At 51.5% G+C, this 19,320-nt stretch overlaps 1 protein-coding gene across 9 annotated transcripts in view; it reads right to left on the minus strand.

Moving 5' to 3' along the window:
- The window catches only part of WDR27 (WD repeat domain 27), a 197,384-nt gene that overhangs the window by 147,997 nt on the left and 30,067 nt on the right, over positions 1-19,320 (minus strand). For 6 of the 9 annotated variants that reach the window (XM_061428595.1, XM_061428593.1, XM_061428599.1 and 3 more), the window contains exons 15-23: positions 17,104-17,178; positions 14,215-14,312; positions 13,512-13,623; positions 13,017-13,165; positions 12,836-12,925; positions 9,762-9,883; positions 8,674-8,807; positions 5,705-5,802; positions 3,884-4,005 (exon numbers count right to left, since the gene is read on the minus strand). In XM_061428595.1, the coding sequence (XP_061284579.1) occupies positions 3,884-4,005; positions 5,705-5,802; positions 8,674-8,807; positions 9,762-9,883; positions 12,836-12,925; positions 13,017-13,165; positions 13,512-13,623; positions 14,215-14,312; positions 17,104-17,178 (1,000 nt within the window). Of the gene's footprint in view, positions 1-3,883; positions 4,006-5,704; positions 5,803-7,943; positions 8,118-8,673; positions 8,808-9,761; positions 9,884-12,835; positions 12,929-13,016; positions 13,166-13,511; positions 13,624-14,214; positions 14,313-17,103; positions 17,179-19,320 lie in introns of those variants that run through there. The other 3 variants (XM_061428600.1, XM_061428597.1, XM_061428596.1) reach the window with 3 other exon arrangements.

The following is a 19,320-nucleotide window of genomic DNA, read 5'->3' on the forward strand; positions in this document are numbered from 1 at the left end:
GAACCTGCACACGCCTGACCCTGGGGACACGCACACTGAGGACTAGGAGCCGGCACACGCCTGCCCCTGGGGACACTCACACTGAGGCCTAGGAGCCTGCACACACCTGCCCCTGGGGACACGCACACTGAGGCCTAGGAACCTGCACATGCCTGCCCCTGGGGACATGTACACTGAGGCCTAGGAACCTGCACACGCCTGCCCCTGGGGACACGCACACTGAGGACTAGGAGCCTGCACACGCCTGCCCCTGGGGACACGCACACTGAGGCCTAGGAACCTGCACACGCCTGTCCCTGGGGACACGCACACTGAGGCCTAGGAGCCTGCACACACCTGCCCCTGGGGACACGCACACTGAGGCTTAGGAGCCTGCACACGCCTGCCCCTGTGGCCATGCACACTGAAGACTAGGAACCTGCACACGCCTGCCCCTGTGGCCACGCACACTGAGGCCTAGGAACCTGTATACACCTGCCCCTGGGGACACGCACACTGAGGACTGGAAACCTGCACACGCCTGACCCTGGTGATAGCAGGCGAGCCCCCTGCTGCAAGTACCCCCAGGTCTGTGCTGCCTGGCGTGGGGCATCCCACAGCAGTGCCGCCGTGCAGGATAGCGGCCCCAGCCACGCGGATGCCCCACCCCCTCACCCGAGACCAGAGGGTCCACACACACCCTGACGACAGAAGCAGAGATGAACACGAGCAGAGCCAGAGGCTACCTGCAAAGCTGCCTCTATCTAGGAAGCAGCAGGGCCCCTGAGGTCCCAAAGGCTGGACACTGAGTCAGGGCGTGTGTCAGGGGGGCCCCTGAAGAATCGAAGGCTGGACATGGAGTCGGGGGTTAGTGTCAGTGGGGCCCCCGAGGAACTGAAGGCCGGGCGCGGGTTGGGGGTGTATATTTTAGCAGCAGGCTGGGTGGGCAGGGTTCCTGGAGAGGCAGGAGTGGACGGGGGCCAAGGCTGACGAGGAGCTGGACTCACACCTACATCCTCTGGAGGTTTGTGTTCGTGGTGTTAACCCCCTTCTGGGATTTTATATTCAAGTCAGTCTGGGAACAGAGGAACCTGAGACCCAGGGACCTGTCCAGACCCTCCGGCAGGAGTCAGGTCGACCTGCTTCTCTCTTTCCTGCACCGTCAAAGGCCCCATAAAGTTAAGTTCTGTCTGACCACGTGGAAGGACATGTGGCTGCAGCTGAATGCCGTCTGCTCCGACCTTCCAGAACAGCACAAGCATCCTGTTCTCATCGCTGGGAGGGGCACTCTTTTCTCTCACCTTACTGAACTTAAGTGGACTTACCTGGTGGCTTAGACGGTAAAGAACCTCCTGCAATGCAGAAGACCCAGGTTCGATCCCTGGGTTGGGCAGACCCCTTGGAGAACGGAATGGCAACCCACTCCAGTATTCTTGCGTGGAGAATCCCAGGGACACAGGAGCCTGTTGGGCTACAGTCCATGGGGTCGCAAGAGTCAGACACGACTGAGCGACTGACACACTTTATGGAGCTTCAAGAGTCAGATTTGCACGAGTGAGCGTAACTCACACCCACATCTCCCACCTTGCCGGCCACAGTTTCTTTGAAAGCAGACATCGTTTCTATAATAATTCAGCCTGACTTTCAACTGCAGGAAGCACAATTCTATACGTTTCTCCTTAACACTCATGGGAACAAAGGAATTGTGTGAAATTAGTTGCATATGAAGATTAAGAGTTTTCTAAGGCAATGTCCACCAGCCCTCATAAATTTATATTTTTAAAAATAGTTTTCATTTAGTAAATTTAGCATATGCTAAGAAATTAATATACATTATAGTATTTAATCCTTATAACAGAGGGAAGCATTATATGCAAAAGGTTAAAATATCTTTTTATGAAATGGAAACAGAGAGGAAGATATCAGTCAAAATAGCAACTTATTACTTTCAAAATGAAATAACTTCTCTGAAAATATGACAAAATCTAGTTAGCTAAGTTTAAAAGAATTGTCTTTACCACTATTTTAAAGCCAAGGCTTTATCCTTACGTTATAAGTAAAAGAGCATCAAAACACCAAAATTATACTTTGCCTTCTCAACTTAAACAGTTTTGGGAACCAAACTGAGGAAAAACCTTATACTGATCTCTAACATACCAACTTTCAACCAAGTTTTTAAGGCTGTATGATAAACTCCAGAAAGAAAGATTAAAACATGCAAAAAAGAAAATAGGATTTATAATGGATTTATAGTGGAAAAGATATATGAGTCTATTATCAAATTCACTGAAAAGTCCAGGACTCTACCAGGTCTAATATTCAATCTGGAATGCCACCTTGGCAGATCTTACTCTGAAATCAGCAGCGTGAGATCAGGGATCCCAAACGCAAACCGCATTCCGGCCGTAAAAGACACACACACACCCACAGCCCTCCCAGGAGCCGCGCCGGCAGGGGGCGTCATCACGCCGCACGGCCTGACGCCTCCGCGGGGTCCGGGCTGCTATGTCAGCAGTGCCATGACGTCACTGCGTTCTTCAGAGGGTGCCTCCATTCGTCTGCGGGAGCACACTGTTTAAAATATTTTTGCTGTTTTTTATGCAGTTAAGAGTCTGTTCCCCAAAAAAAGGTGCAAGAAAATAATCTTTGCTTCAATAACTCAGCAAGCTGAAAACATCACACAAACCAGAAAAGCCTCCTCTTGATTGGAAATGTCCTCCTCAATGAGCCCCCGAAGGGTAAACTGCGGGAAAGGTCCAGGTAGGACCCAGTCTGAGCCTCGAGGCTCCGGTCCAAGACCAGGCGTCCCCCGGGAGGAGCGGACGCTAGCCTCCCGGTGGAGGCGGCCCCTCCCCTCCTCAGCCCCCAGCCACTGCCCGCCAAGGCCAGGAGCCCGGACTCTGGCTGCGGCCATGTGGACGGGCTGTCCAGACGGACCTCCCAGGGCTCCGACGCGGGGCCTCAGGCCACTGCCCTCGCATCAGGGGTCTCCCACTGCCCCCAACACAGTCTGACTCTGGGTCCAGCACCCCCAGCTCTCACTCCCCCAGGACAACACCAAACAAAGTCCGTTTGAGAGAATTCAGCTCCACGGCCCTGGATCTGCGCTCTCCTCCCACTCAGCCACTTACAGAACCTCACCGAGTATCTGACCACACACGCTGTCCACACACACTGTCACATGGAAACGTAAACCTGAATAACACCTTAAACTGTGGATAAGAGTCTTCTTTGAGCAATTTAGTAAGACTTCACTTAAAAAAGGAGAATATCCTTGAACCATAATGCATATTTCTGCAGGCATTATAAAGTAAACCCTTAACTTGGAAAGCAATTACAAATCTATTAAAAATCAAAGTTGTAGTCCTGAAAACAAAAGTTCTGTTCACAAGTCTCTTTGTTGTTCTTTTAAGCAACAAAGCATCTTTTGAACTAAACTGTGAGACAATGAATTCATCAGAATGGCCACCTCCTCAGTCCCTGACCTTCAACGCCCAGTTGTGTGTTATTTTGAACTCTTCCTCTGTTGAGACAGACCAGCTGCACCCGACAGAGACCCGTGAACCCACAAGGCTGCTTCACGTCCCTGCAGAATCTACCCAGCGCTGCCAACGCCCCAAACCACCGCCGAGTGGTAAATGAAAATGGGACCATTTTCATTTGAAAGTGGTAAAATCAAAAACTGGGACCACAGAATCATCAAAGACAAAGGTACAAACATCCACATTCTTCACAGCATCCAAATGCCTTCTAACATCCAACATCAAGGCTTACAATAGCTTCACGGCCAATAAGAAATCACGGCTGCTTTTGGCAGCAAACTGCTATAAGATTGCATCGTAAGTTTGTTAAACACTTAAACGCAAAGTTTACAAAGGCTGTGCGCGGTCAGAAGGTCACTCACTTTATTTTGACAGATCTGGTGGACGGGCCGAGAATGGGCTCCCGTGATGACAGCCGCACTGCAGCCCACGTTGAGGTCGAAAACCTCCAAGGTCCGGTTCCGCCCAGCAGCAAGCACGATGTCTGGGGCTCGGTTAGGGAACTTCTCTCGGCAGAAGGTTGCACGGACAGGTGACCAGCTACAATCTCCTGAGGCTCCACAGGACAGTCCTGACCACAGCCCGCTCCCCACCTGATCCCGGGTGGGTGGCCAGAGCTGCTGGGAGGATGGGGAGGCCAGGCATGTGGATTTCCATGCGGGAGGCCTAGGTCCCCTGAGAGTTAAGCAAGGTTTGAGATGTCAGGAAACACCCAAATCAAGAGGCGGAATGGCCGTCCTGCATGTAGGCACCGAGCTTGAAGAGGGTCTGAGCCAGAGATTAGATGGGGAGGCCGTGGAAGTGAACGGCGCCCCCTCCCACCAGGTCAGGCTGCCTGCATGGAGGACAAGCCTTGAACGAAGCACACGGCAAGGCCACTTCCTCAACGTGGACCAGGAGGGACAGTGGCTAAGTTGGCAGCCCAGTGGTTAAGACGCCACACTTCCACTGCAGGGATCATGGGTTCAATCCCAGGTCAGGGAACTGAGCTCTCACCTGCCACGTGGTGCAGCCAAAAGACAAAATGTATATGTGCTAGAAAAGTACAGAATAGAAAGATCCCAGATCTAATGGTAAGCCCAGCGCTAAAGCCAGGGTACTCAGGGATCCTAGATCTAATGGTAAGCCCAACGCTAAAGCCAGGGTACTCAGGGATCCTAGATCTAATGGTAAGCCCAACGCTAAAGCCAGGGTACTCAGGGATCCCAGATCTAATGGTAAGCCCAGCGCTAAAGCCAGGGTACTCAGGGATCCCAGATCTAATGGTAAGCCCAGCGCTAAAGCCAGGGTACTCAGGGATCCTAGATCTAATGGTAAGCCCAACGCTAAAGCAAGGGTACTCAGGGATCCTAGATCTCATGGTAAGCCCAGCGCTAAAGCCAGGGTACTCAGGGATCCTAGATCTCATGGTAAACCCAGCGCTAAAGCCAGGGTACTCAGGGATCCTAGATCTAATGGTAAACCCAACGCTAAAGCCAGGGTACTCAGGGATCCTCCCTCAAGGACAGGGAATAATCAGAACAACACATTTCTGCTAAGTGTTTCTGTGTTTTTAGCAAAAGGTTCTAGCATAAAAAAATTACCTTTCTAATTAAAATATACTAGAACCTCTAATACCCTGTATCAGTCGTTCTGAAATTTAAAGAATAAAACTTTTCAAAAGAATCTTAGGCCTTTGAATAAAAGTTTATAAGATGTCTCCCTAAAGATCAGAGCTTTGTTTCTAAATAAAGTCAATGCTCTTTAATTTAAAATGATGATGTAACCACAAACACTCAAAACTTAACATTCTGGGATCGATTTGTTGTCAACAGCACTGCTGTAACTTTGCCATCTTCCACATGAGATGGGGTACACCGGTCAGTTCATCAAAGGATGCACGTGCTCAGTGTAGCTGTGTCCTGTCTAAATGCATTGAACTACTGTTACTCAAGACGCGAGCAGACCAGAAATCTCAGGTCCCGTCACTCTGCTCTACCTCACAGGCGCCCCACCTCCAGCTTCCCTTTCCCTCTGGGTCTCTTTTCATTATTGAGATGAAGCCATTACATGAAGGCCCCTGAGCTCCAGGAGGTCTGAGTGCTCAGCCCAAGCCTGGAGCCTGGACCCTCAGCACAAGCCTTTGCCAGAAGGATGATGGTCAGGATGTGAAAACATCAGACTCACAGCAGGAGAAAGGATACAGGAGTGGAAATCGTTCACTGCAGACAAGCTGGTGATCTCCGTGGCGTTGGTCGTGAGCAGCCTGCACACGGGCGTGCACCAGCTCTTCTGTCTGTACCTGCGAGAGGGTGGAGGACCATCTATCCCCTTGTTCCCCTTTTGCCACAACCCAAGATTCTACCTTCAAAAACTTGAAAATAAAAGTTTTCATGTCAATATTAACAATCATATTTCATTAATAAATATTAATAATAAATTTTATTAGGTAGCAGGTTGACTACCTAAGTTATTCTTTAGGTAATTCTAGCTTTTCCTTTAGTAAAACTTCATGAAAAATATTACTATATACATAGCCAAGTGGAATTCATCCCTATATATGAGAAAACAAACTTTTCTCTTAATTTTAAAATAATTGTGTATACTTAGCAAGACTCCACAGATCAAACCTGGGTCTCCTGCATTACAGGCAGATTCTTTACAATCTGAGCCACCAGGGAAGCCCTACATGCTTAAGACATTCAGTGAGCTACAAGTTATCTGTTGTTGCTGTTCAGCTGCCCAGTCATGTCTGACTCTTTGTGACCCCATGGACTGCAGCACCCCAGGCTTCCCTGTCCATCATCAACTCCTGAAGTTTGCCCAAGTTCATGTCCATTGCATCTGTGATGCCATCCAACCACCTCATCCTCTGATGCCCTCTTCTCCTTCTGCCCTCAATCTTTCCCAGTATCAGAGACTTTTCCAGTGAGTCGGCTCTTCACATCAGATAGCCAAAATACTGGAGCTTCAGCTTCAGCATCAGTCCTTCCAACAAATATTCAGGGTTGATTTCCCTTAAGACTGACTGGTTTGATCTCCTTGCAGTCCAAGGGACTTTCAGGAGTCTTCTCCAACATCACAGTTCCGTCAATTCTTTGGCACTGTGCCCTCTTTACGGTCCACTCTCACATCCATACATGATGACTGAAAAAACCATGACTTTGACTAGACAGACCTTTGTTGGCAAAGTGATGTACAGGTGGGCAATGGCCAAAGCCACTAGGGCTCAGTGTCCAAACCTCTCAGACACTTGAGGTGCAGATGAAACTGGTTGTCAGCCCATCCCGTCCACAGAGAGGTAACTGCTGGGCAGGGGTCTGATGCAGAGCCAGCCACAAAGTAGTACCCAGAGGGGTGACTTGGGGGGCAGGGACAGGCCTCACGTCCCGGGAGAATAGGCCATATGCAGACTCGGGACAAGCCAGGCCAAGCCTCAGGGGAAGTTTGGGAATGAAGCTTAATGATCAGCAGAGATTTCATAACCCCCCGTGTGTCCTGCTGAGAGACTGCCCAAAGCCACACAGCAGGACGGCTGAAGAGGTGATAGCAGCGACTTACTGTGGACAGGACAGCCCAGAAAGGGTCTCAGAGAGAAGAGTCACGTGAGCAGAGGGGGTGCAGACACCCCTGCAGTGGGGGAAGCCCGGGAGTGCCTCATGGAGAAGGTGCCTCTGTGCGAGTCCCCAGTGCTGGAGGCTGGCATGTGCCCATCAAGGTGAGTCTGTCAGCACCACGGGGACTCTGGGTCAGAGGTGAGGGAAGTGGGAGGGGGCCAAGACAAGAGGCAAACAGCTTGTCCATGAGACCAGCCCCACCCAACAACCAGGGTGCTCCTGGGGCCCTGAGGCATGCAGGCCTAAACAGGCCTCCCTTTCATCTTGCCATGGAAACACAGACGTGATGCCTGCAGCTACAGCAGCCACCTTGTTCTGCAGAGTGACAAGCAGTGGGACAGAGCCACCCAGAAGAGGGTGGTGGGCAGGACCTGGTGGAAACACCAACATCACAGTGTGAACACAGCGAGAAGCTGGTCAGCTACAGGAAGGGAGCTGGCTGACAGGCCCCCACTCTACAGGACGCAGGACAGGGGAGACGGCAGGCACCACCTTCAGAGCAGTGCGGGCCCACCATCACGCTGCTGGGCACCACATGCGCCCCCCTGAGGGTGGCCGGAGAAGGGAGTCCAGAAACGCCCACCTGGCCCTCCAGGCCCACCGCCAGACGTGTGCAGGGAAGCTCAGGGCGGTCCCACTGGAACAAGCGATGTGTCCATATGCGGGAACCAGGAAGAGCTGTGGCAACCTCCTGTTGCCTGGCACATCCCGAAAGGTAGGCAGCCTCCTGTCGCCGGGCACATCCCGACAGGTAGGCAGCCTCCTGTCGCCCGGCACATCCCGACGGGTAAACCCACAGGGAGCAGCCGCTTTCGTGAGCATGGTGGTGATCAAAGGTGTGTCACACGTGAGCCGCCCACCAAACCGCACAGACGCCTGGGCGGGCAGCAGCTAGAGACCAGGGGAGGGGCGCGAGCACATGGGTCTCGGGAGGCTACAGAGGGGCGGGGCTCAGAGGGGAGGCCTCTGGTTCTCTCTGCAGGTTTCATTTTCTTAAACGCTTTGAAAACAAAGACAGCCAAGCATTAATGTCTGCCAACGTCAGGTGTGCCCCGGCAGACCACACACACGTGCATCTGTGGATGCGTATGAAATGTTCCACGCACGTGTGCTCAATCACTCAGTCGTATCAGACCCTCTGCTACCCCATGGACTGTAGCCCACCAAGCTCCTCTGTCCATGGAATTTTCGAGGCAAGGATACTGGAGTGGGTAGCTATGTCCTTCTCCAGGGAATCTTCCCAAACCATGGATGGAATTCCTATCTCCTGCCTTGGCAGGTTGATTCTTGACCACTGCAACCACCTCAATTTACTATAAACGGTAATAATCTCACATACAACACGTGTTAATCATGTTGCTGAACTAGGGCAGTGGCCCCCTTTCCTGAGTCCCGGGCACTGGTGAGTCCCCCGAGGCCCAGGCCTGGCCCCCAGGGAAGCTCTACACGCGGAGAAGGGACTTCCGATCACAGGAGGGTGTGATGACGCTTTGGACCAGTTATTTACACCCGACGCGCGGCTGAGACGCAGCGTCCCCGACCGCAGGGGGCGCTACCTTCGTAAGTCGTCCTTGCTGGTGTCGATGTGATGCTTGAGCAGCTGGACCTCGGGGCCCGAGGACGACAAGATAAACGCGTCGATGTAATAAAACTGCGCGGACTGGACAGGCGTAGGGAACGTGTCTTTGCCCTGCAGTGGAATCAGTCATCGCCACTAATAAATAAGTGTCAGTAAAACCTCTACTGCTATAAACATGGAACCTCTCATCCTAACACAACGTCCACTTATTCTAAAGGTACCGAATGCCTCTTGGTAGGACCAACGTACAACCTTCGGTCCTTCTTCCGGATTCCGTAAACGATACTACGTAATTAAATTTTACTGTGGTGAGCGTTTGGAATTCCGGCCATTTAAAAACTCTGAAATGAAAGGACATTGAAGCATGCCAGCACACACCTTGAAGCCACAGTTCTTCACCTGCTTTAAACCTAGTTCTGAGCGTCTGCTCTTCCGATGACACGGCCCAGCCCGTGCAGGGCGCAGAAGTCGACAAGACTCTCGGCCCCAGGGCCAACCCCCGCTCTCCCCTCGGCCTCACCCGCTGTCCTGGGAGTGACCAGCCTTCCTCGAACAGCGCCCCAGGACTCAGTCTCCTTTTACAAGACTCACAGGAGGGGTGCTAACCGCGTCCTCGAATCCACTTCCTGCCAGGGAGGAGCCTGGTAACTGAGCCGCGTCACCTGTCCCCCTACCCGTCGTCCTGATTCCCTTCCCTCTGTTCCAAACGGTCTCCCATGAGATCACCAAAATAAGGCATTTTTCTCCCCAAAACACACTTCCCCCACATAGTGTCCTGTGGGCATTATTATCGCCTCTACTATAGAATCACATTTATTTTTACATTTAAATTATTCCCATATTTTACTATTGTTCTGCCATTTTCAGACCATACAAATGTCAGGCTTTTTTAACTGTACGCACATATGTGTGCGCGTCTGTCTGTGTGTGCTGCGCGTGTCACGTGTCCGTGTGAACACACTGTGCTGCCCTCCTGCCCCCGCCCCCCGGGTGGGGCCGGACACTGCGCAGGAGAAGCTGGGCGGGGCCGCCACCGCCCGCCGTCTGCGCCCCGGGCCCGGTTACCAGACGCAGCGCCGGCTTCCGGCTGCGCACCGACCACACCCGCAGCGTCCCGTCCTGGGAGGCCGACAGCACCCAGCGGCCGTCGTGGCTCCAGCACACGCTGCTCACCGCCCCGTCGTGACCTGAGGGCAGAGCAGGAAGAACGGCCTTGAGCCCCCTAGAGCAGCAGAGACGCCACGTCCAGAAGGGAGTGACGCGGAGGTGTCTCCCAGCCAAGCGCCCCAGCGAGCCGACGCCCAAGGCAGTGGACCTGTTTGCGAAGAAGGTGTTAGACGATGACACTGGCCGACGGTTACAGTGTCTGAGCAATTAGACTGCAGATAACGGACCGCTTATCACTTAGCCCGTCCCGTCCTTTCCCGGGGAATAAGCGGGTGCTCAGAAAGGGAGAGGAAACACTGCCAAGATCAGGAGGTACCAGGGGCAACACCACAGCCACTCATGGGGGGTCCCCGGCCCCTGCCGGCCCGGCACCCGCTGCCCGGCTGGTCCGCTCGGTCCCGATGAAGCGTCAGGATCCGCGGCGGATTCTGTCTTGGCCCCTCCGACTCCCCCCACCCACCAGCCAAGCCCTGCCCTCTCCACTTGGCTTCAGCCACCCCCGGCTCTGAACCCACACACGACCTGATTTTTGGACCCACTTTGCCCTCACGACTCCTGAGAAAGGCCATCGCGGCCGTGAAGCAACCTTAGAATCACTCAGGACCGCCCCTACAGCCACTCAGAAGTGGAGGAGCCCGTGCAGGGAAGGGTTCTCGGAGGCGGATACTTGGGAGCTTGGGAAGAGAAAACCGCGGTCCTGCAGAGGAGATTCAGAACCCAGAGGAGATTCAGAACCAAGAAGGCCGGGCCGGGCTGTCCACGGGCCATGGTGTGCGCACGCGGGCGAGAAAACCAGCGACGCCTCCCGCTGAGCAAGGCTGCACCTCTGAGCCCTGCGCTGCCCCGGGGCGGGCTCCACACTCCACCCCTGCACCCGCGATCCAGCCCACGGGACTTCCCGTGTCGGATGCTCTGTGACAAACTGCAGAGAAAGAAGAGCCGACAAGGGGACACTCTTGTCTTGGCAAGCTCACCCCGGACGTCCGCGCGCACCCAGGGCTTAGCGTGTGAACCACACTCGGGAACCTGAGATTGGACAGAGAGGTGTAGCATCACTGCATCACCCTGGTCAGAGAGCCCACAGCAAGTAGGGACACCATCTACTTGGACAAGTGTAAACACAACCCGGAGAAAACGGAGAGCCAGGACCAACCCAGCGGAGAAACACCAGAAAGGGCTTTGCTGCCCTCTGCTGCAGGCTCCCGGGAGCTCCTGCGGAGCCAGAGCCAGGCCCGCGTGGATGGGCGGGAGCTGGACACACCGAGCTCCAGATGCATCAGCTCATGCCGAGCAGCTCCCCTTCCTCCGGCCTCAAACAAGGCTGCGTGGGCCACCACCTCCCCAGGTGGCCAAAGGCCTCAAGGCCACGTAACGCGGATTCAGAGAGGCTCCCTCCCCTCGCCCACGGCTGAGCAGACCCCTGCTTCCGGTCCCCCCACACCCCCACCGGTAACGAGCACCGCCCCTCTCCAGTAGCAGATAGGTCAGGAGGCTGCCCCCTCCCGCCCTGACCCCAGCCTCCCCACAGGACACACAACCCCGACCCCAGCCTCCCCCCAGGACACACAACCCTGACCCCAGCCCCGCCCCAGGACCACAGGAGCAGTGGTGGAGGTCAGGAACCAGGCTGCAGGTGCCCACCAACAGGAAGGACCCTGGAAGGGGCCCAGTGGGCAGCTGCAGAACTTAGAGACAGCAGCAGGAGTTCCAGGCTCAGTGTCATCTCGTCATAGGACTTCGTGTGTCCACAACTCCACCGTACTTCATGAAATCTTAATCACTTTGACCTTCCAAAGTGACTGACCCCAGGGTTTAGCTGTTACACTCCTTGCCCTCTGCCTGACATGAGGGGGTGGTCCTCCCAGGCCGTACTCACACCTGTCCAGCCGCACCCAGCAGCCCACACTGAGCCAGGTGCGCCCTCACGGGAGCGTCGGCACCGGGCCCCTGGCGTCCCCGGACTAGACAGCCACAATGGACGGGAAACACTCTCAGTCTAAAGCGCAAACACAGACCTTGCCAGCGAGTGACACCCCCTGGGATCCGTGGTCGTCACACTGGGATGCATCACCGTCTTGTGCTCTCACAAGCAGAGACCTCCCAGACGGGTTTTACCCGAGCACCGCGGGGCCCCTTCCACGAACGCGCCTCCAGGTCTGGCCCCACAAGTGACGCTCCCCCTGCTCAGCTCAGCAGGGTTTGGCGGAATCTGGTCATTCTGTTCCCCAGGTCAGCCACAGAGCTAGTCTGTTCTTGTTTGAAGGGAACAAGCATGGCGCTTGCAGATTAACAACAGGACCATAAGGAGGCTGACTCTGTGCCCCGGACGATTAAAAAGGCCACCCTGAAGCCACACCCACAGGGCACACAGGAAGCATGAGCTCATCCGATGGAACAGCAGGTAAGGCACGCACGTCAGAAACCCTCCACCGGCCACCAGCCTCACTGAGCAAGCTCACCCTATAGCCACCCCGACAGATAATGCCCCTGACACATGGGGCCCTGTAGTTACAGGGGCTCAGGCTGGTTTTCAGGAATGTGGAATCAGCTGTGTGTAGCCAGCCAAGCCTGTTGGGACCACTGACCCTAAAACGAGGCCTGTGCAGGTGCCCGACAGACGACCTCCTGACATCAGGGGGTCCAGAATGCCACCCTCGCCTCATGGCTTTTGAACGTATACCCCACGAAGCAGCCTGCAGCCCTGAGTTGTCTGTGCAGCACACAACTACCTCATCTTGTCCCTACCACCCATCCTGTCCCCCGCACCTCCATCCCGCAAGTGCCCGGCCCTGCCTCGGGGAGCAGGTCTGAGCTGTGCCCTCCCAGCTCCTCGCTTGGCTGCCTTGTGTAAACCCTTCCTCTGCTGCACACCTTGGCATCTCAGTGCTTGCCTCAGTGTCTGGCAGAAAGACCTGACCTGCTAACAAGGGAAAAACACTCACAAATCCACATGAACTAAAACTCCATCTTACCTGACAAAACAGCAGCCTTCCCAGTAAGATCAGCATTGCAGACCAGGGACAAGTGGTTGGCTAAGCCACAGGCCAGCTGCTGTCCATCTCCTGCTTGAAAAAGCAAGAGAAACTCCTTATAAAGCATAACTCAGAGGCACCGCACTTGCAACAGGTGAAATTATAGAATTTTTCAGTTAACCTGACGCTCGTTTTCTTAGGAAATGAGGAAACCTGAAACAGGAACAGCGTTTCCTCAGCTCCCAGTTGCTGGGCGTGCACTCCCACCGGGGGCTCATGTCACGCCCAACTTCTTCTTCGGACAGGAGCCAAGGGCTGGGGTTCAGGGGCCTGCCCAGGACGTGGGGCTGATCAGAGGCAGGACCAGGACCTGAACCTGGACCTGCTGGGAAGCCCCGAACAGCCGGCCCCCCAGCCTCCCATGCCTCCTCCTAGGGGCATATCTGCCTCAGCCGTTCCATCTAAACACTGCCCTACAGTAAGGCATAATAAATTATACATTTCCCCCATAATATTCAAACTTGAGGATCCTACTTTTATGGTCACATGCTTGGTAAGCATATCAAATATCACTAAATATTTACTGATAATACTACATATCCAATTTCCCAAAATTATTCAAAAAATTCTTTGGCAGGCTGGAATTCTATGAAAAAAAAAAATGGAAGTAAGTAACCTTTCAGATTTGGGCAGACGGCTGGTCAAACACTCAAGGAGGTGGGGGTGGAGGATGGTGCACAGAGAGACCCTGGACTTGGGCAAAGGCATATTCTCATCTGTAAGCAAATCTAGAAACCAGAAATGATGTTTAACTCTGAAAAGAGCTCAAATAGTGGAGCTACCTGGATGAGTTCAGCTGCCTCCTGACTTCTTTGAGTTCCCAGAAAGGAAGTAAAGGTGTTTGGATGCCCTTGAGAGGGAGTGGTTGCCAGGAGCCGAGTGTGCCTGGGGGGAGGCTCCACCCACTGAAGACCAGGTCTTCAGCTGAAGAGCAGCTCCACCCACTGAAGAAGGAGACCAGGTCTCCAGGGGGCAGGAGGCTCTTCTGTAGCCTCTCTTTTGATGAACCAGCCTCTGTATGCAGCCCTCCTGCCAGGCTCCCTTGGGGCTCATGGAGGAGACGGCCACGTACTCAGAGCACAGACCTGGAACAGCTTATAACCAAACCAGAGCTCCTGCTGCCAGAAGCTGCAGGGCATGCGTGGACGCCCTGGGCTAATCCTAGTGACAGTCCAGGGGAAGCAAGCTTTGATTTTAATCTAGACTCAAACAATGTCATGTGATTTCAAATAACCAAGATTTTAAAAATCTGTTTTAAATGGAACAATGGGCAAAACAGAAGCTTGCAGTGAAGCACAACTCTGGCTGGAGCAGCATACCTGAATACTGCATACAGAGCAGGGCCGCCTGGCCGCAGGCCACAGCCAGCTGCCTGCTCAGCTTGCTGGGCGCAGGACTCTCCACAGGGCACTCCTTACTTCAGGGAAGATCAGAGGAAATAACTGAGACAGTCCAAAGCAACATTAGAAATAAAAATATACTAGAAATTAGGTGAGTGTTTCCCTATTTACATGTATAATTTTATTCCATAACATTTATATATATATAATGTGTGTATGTGTGTGTGTATATATATATACATATATAAACTCTTACATTCAGAACCATGAAATAATATGTATATGCTGCCTACAGGAGACTTATTTCAGAGCTAAAGACATACACAGACTGAAAATGAGGGGATAGAAAAACATATTTCATGAAAATGGAAACAAGACAGTAGCAATACTCAAATCAGACAAAACAGACTTTAAAATAAAGGTTATTAAAGAATAAACAATGGCATTATATAATGATAAAGGGATCAATACAAGAAGATATTATACTCATTAACATATATAAACTCTATAAAATAGCACCTAAATATATAAAGCAAATATTAACAGACATAAAGGGAGAAATTGACAAGAACACAATAATAGTAGGGGACTCTACCACTCCACTGACACCAAAGGACAAAGCATCCGGACAGAAAATCAATAAGGAAACATGTTTTAAATGACACAATAGACCAACTGGACTTAACAGATACCTATAGGACATTCCCCATCCAAAAAGAGCAGAATGCACATCCTTTTCAAATACACATGGAACATTCTCCAGGATAGATCATATGCTGGGCTACAAAGCAAGTCTCAACAAGAGACAGAGGACTGAAATTACATCAAGCATTTTTTCTAAACAAAATATTATGAAACTGGAAATCAATTACAGGAAGAAAAATGTGCAAAGCACAAACACACGGAGACTAAACAACAAGTGACTATAAAACAAACGGGCCAATGAATAAAGAAAAAAAAAAAATCGGAAAATACCTCAAGGCAAATCAGAATGGAAACACAACTTTCCAAAAACTTATGGGATGCAGCAAAATAAGTTTTAAAAGGGGAAGTTTTATAGTGCCACAGACCTTCCTCAAGAAACAAGAAAAAATCTCACAAAAACAATCTAATCTTCCATCTAAAGGAACCAGAAACAGAAGAATAAACAAAGCCCCAAGTCAGCAAAAGAAAGGAGCCAATAAAGATCAGAGAGGAGACAATGTAGAGACCAAAAAGCAATAGAAAAGATCAGCAAAACAAGAACTGTTTTTTGAAAAAGACAAAACAAAACTGACAAATCTTTAGCCAGGCTATCAAGAAGAGAAGAGAGAGGCCCAAGTAAATTAAATACGAAGTGAAAGGGGAGAACTAGAAACCAACACCACAGAGTAGAAAGTGTCATTAGAGAACGCTGAGAACAGTCACATGCCAATAAACTCGACCACCTGGAAGAGATGGATGAATTTCTGGAATCACGCAACCTTCCAAAACTAAATCAGGAAGAAATACACAATCTGAATAGATGGATCACTAGTAGTGAAATTTTATTAGTGATTTAAAAACTCCTAGGAAACAAAACTCCAGAACTGAACAACTTCATGGGGGATTTCTACCAAACACATAAAGAAGAGCTAATTCCTATCCTTCTCAAACTATTACAAAAACTTGACGAGATGAAACACTCCCAAATTTACCTATAACACCACCTTTACCCTGACACCCAAACCAGACAAAGATGCCACAAAAAAATTATAGGCCAATATCATTGATGAATATAGATGCAAAAATCCTCAACAAAATATTACAAATTTGAGTTTAACAATGTATATAAAGGATCATACATGATAAAGTGGGATTCATTCCAGAGATGCAAAGATGGTTCAATACTCACAAATCAATGTGATACACCACATTTAAAACAGAGATGATAAAAACAACACAGTCATTGCAATAGATGCATAAAAAGCATTTGACAAAATCCAACACCCTTTATGATAAAGAAAAAAAAATTTTTTTAACTCCCTGGAAAAACAACCACAGGAAATCCAAGTCAGCAGAGCCCAGGGCTGCATTCCATACTTGACCATGGATGTTTGAGAGGGTCTGACAGGGCGTGAGGGCATCTGGTGGAGAGGCCTACTCAGTAGCAATGACCTGCTGACACGGGAACAGCAGACGGGCAGGAAGAGGAACAAAAAACGCGATTAAATGTGGGCAAGTCAGGCCCAGCAGCGTCTTGTGAGCCAGTGACGGCAGGCACAGCTGTGATGCTCACGGGAATAAGTAGCAGCTCAAGTGCCACAGCCCACTGTCTCTGTGTAGATGGCATCACCTCTAACAGCAGAACTGGGTCCAGAGAAACGGACCCAGGGAACCTGCAGAACTCGTCCAGCATCATGGGACACGGGGACAGGTGTGGACGCAGAGCCGGGCAGCCAGCCCTAGGCTGAGGGCCGCTGAAGAAAGGAAGCCTTTCCGAGCCAACGAGCCCATCGCACGCCTCCCAGAATGGCACCAAGCACCATGCCTACTCAGACTTCCTGCCCAATGACAACCTAAGATGTTTAGAATAACTGTTAGCTATGATACTCTCCAAAATGAAACTTAAAACAAAAATTAAATGTTTCTAAATAGTTAAGGTGGTAAAAACAGCAGCAGGTCTGAAAAATGATTAATATGAATTAAATTTAACTAAAAGAACAGATAGATACAAAAATAATATATATATATGTGTGTGTGTGTGTGTGTGTGTGTGTGTACATATACATATTTACACACAGGTACTTAAAAGGTCTTATATATGTTTGAAAAAAATCAAACTATCTAAAGAGTTCCTCCAAATTATCTCAGATTTACTTGGGATGCACAAACTAGGTTACATACCACCTGTAATTGTTCTTGCATTTCGAAGCTCTTTTACCATCATTTTTAAAATCAGTCTTTGGTGAAAACATAGTTGCACTGGGGAGAGAAGAACTCTATGTCATTCAAAGATTAAAAGTTCTAAGCTTAAGAGACCTACTTTGCAGTGAAAAAATAAACATAATAAATAAATAAACAAACATATATAAACATAAATAAACTAACTTGGGCTTCCCATGTCCCAAGTTAGTAATAAACTGAACATTTAATCACTTTAATTTTGACAGCTATTCCTCTAATTCTATATCCATATCAGCTATTTCACTAATGGGGACATAAGTGTATTTGTGTATTAAAATTCTGGAGAACACTGTGCTATTTTCCTACAAATTTTGGGTTCTTAGGCAAAAAACTAAGATAATCACTTTGCAGCCAGGCATGCAGGGCAACTCCACATTTCAGCTTCAGGTCTGGAGCCCTGGGAGAGAGACAGGGGGGTGGGGAGCTACATTTGCTGCAGACTCTGCAAGTGCACTGGGCAATGACCTGGAGCAGGCCTGGATGAGGCAGGTGAGGACATGGACATCTGCCTGTGAGGACCGGGCTGGGGTGGGGCTCATCCCACCCAGAGCACAGGGTCTGGAGAGGCTGTGTGAGGGCAGTGGGAGCTGGGTGAGGTCCAGGAGGAGGCAGCACCCAGGCAGGGAGGCAGGCAGTCCCTCAGCCTCACCACCTCCCCGCCTGTCCTCACTGCCTCGGGGACGTCACAGTGAAACACATCCTCACCCACTGACCCCACCTAGAATCCCCTGTACTTTTTCTAGGAAGTTCAAACCCTGGGGCTAGTACTTAGGACTGACCACCGCCTGGTTCCTCCTCCCCCTGGACTCCCTCACAGGCCCCACATGCAAGACCCAATCAAGTAAAGTGAACCCAAGGAGTCCACACTTAGCAGATGGCATCACCACTGAGCCAGCACACAGGCTCGGGGCCTGGACTAGTGTGCGGTTGTACTGAGGCATGAATCCAGGATCTATCTATCCACCACCCACCCATCCAACACCCATCCATCCCTCCACCCAGCCACCCAGCCACCCATTCATCCCTCCACCCAGCCACCCAGCCACCCATCTACCCACTGATTCATACACCCACTGATCCATCCATCCACCCACCCAGCGATCTGTCCATCTGCCCACCCACTCACCCATCCACCCACCCACCCATCCACCCACACATCCATCCACACACCTACCCATCCAGCCAGCCACCCATCCATATCCACCCGCTCATCCATCCACCCATCCACCCACTCACCCATCCACCCACACACCCATCCATCCACCCACTCACCCACCCATCCAGCCAGCCACCCATCCATATCCACCTATCCACATCCATCCACCCACTTACCCATCCATCCACCCACTCACCCATCCACCCACCCATCCATCCACCCATCCACCACCCACCCATCCAACACCCATCCATCCCTCCACCCATCCACCCAGCCACCCATCCACCCATCCATCCCTCCACCCATCCACCCAGTCAGCCAGCCACCCATCTACCCATCGATCCATACACCCACTGATCCATCCATCCATCCACCCAACCATTTGTCCATCTGCCCACCCAGCCATCCATCTACTCATCCATCCATCCATCCACCTATCCACACATCCAACCATCCACCCACCCATCCACCCACCCACCCATCCATCCACCCACCCACTCACCCATCCATCCACCCACTCATCCACTCACCCACCCATCCACCCATCTATCCACCTACCCACCCACCTATCCATCCATCCACCCACCCATCCACCCATCCATCCACCCACCCACCCACTCATCCATCCACCCACCCATCTACCCATCCATCCACCCACCCACCCACCCACCCATCCACCCACCCACCCATCCACCCACCCATGCACCTATCCATCCACCCACCCACCCATCCATCCACCCATCCACCCATCCATCCATCCATCTATCCATCCACCGATCCACCCATCTATCCATCTACCCACCCATCCACCCATCTATCCATCCACCCAGCCATCCACCCACCAATCCACCCACCCACACACCCACCCATCCAGCCAGCCACCCATCTACCTCCTGCATTGCAGGTGGATTCTTTACCAACTGAGCTATCAGGGAAGCCCCAAAGTACATAGTAAGCACTCAATAAACGCTACTGCCGCGTCTGTTCTGCGATGGTGTCATGCT

The sequence above is a fragment of the Bos javanicus genome, chromosome 9 (assembly GCF_032452875.1).
Source record: "Bos javanicus breed banteng chromosome 9, ARS-OSU_banteng_1.0, whole genome shotgun sequence".
Lineage (NCBI taxonomy): Eukaryota > Metazoa > Chordata > Mammalia > Artiodactyla > Bovidae > Bos > Bos javanicus.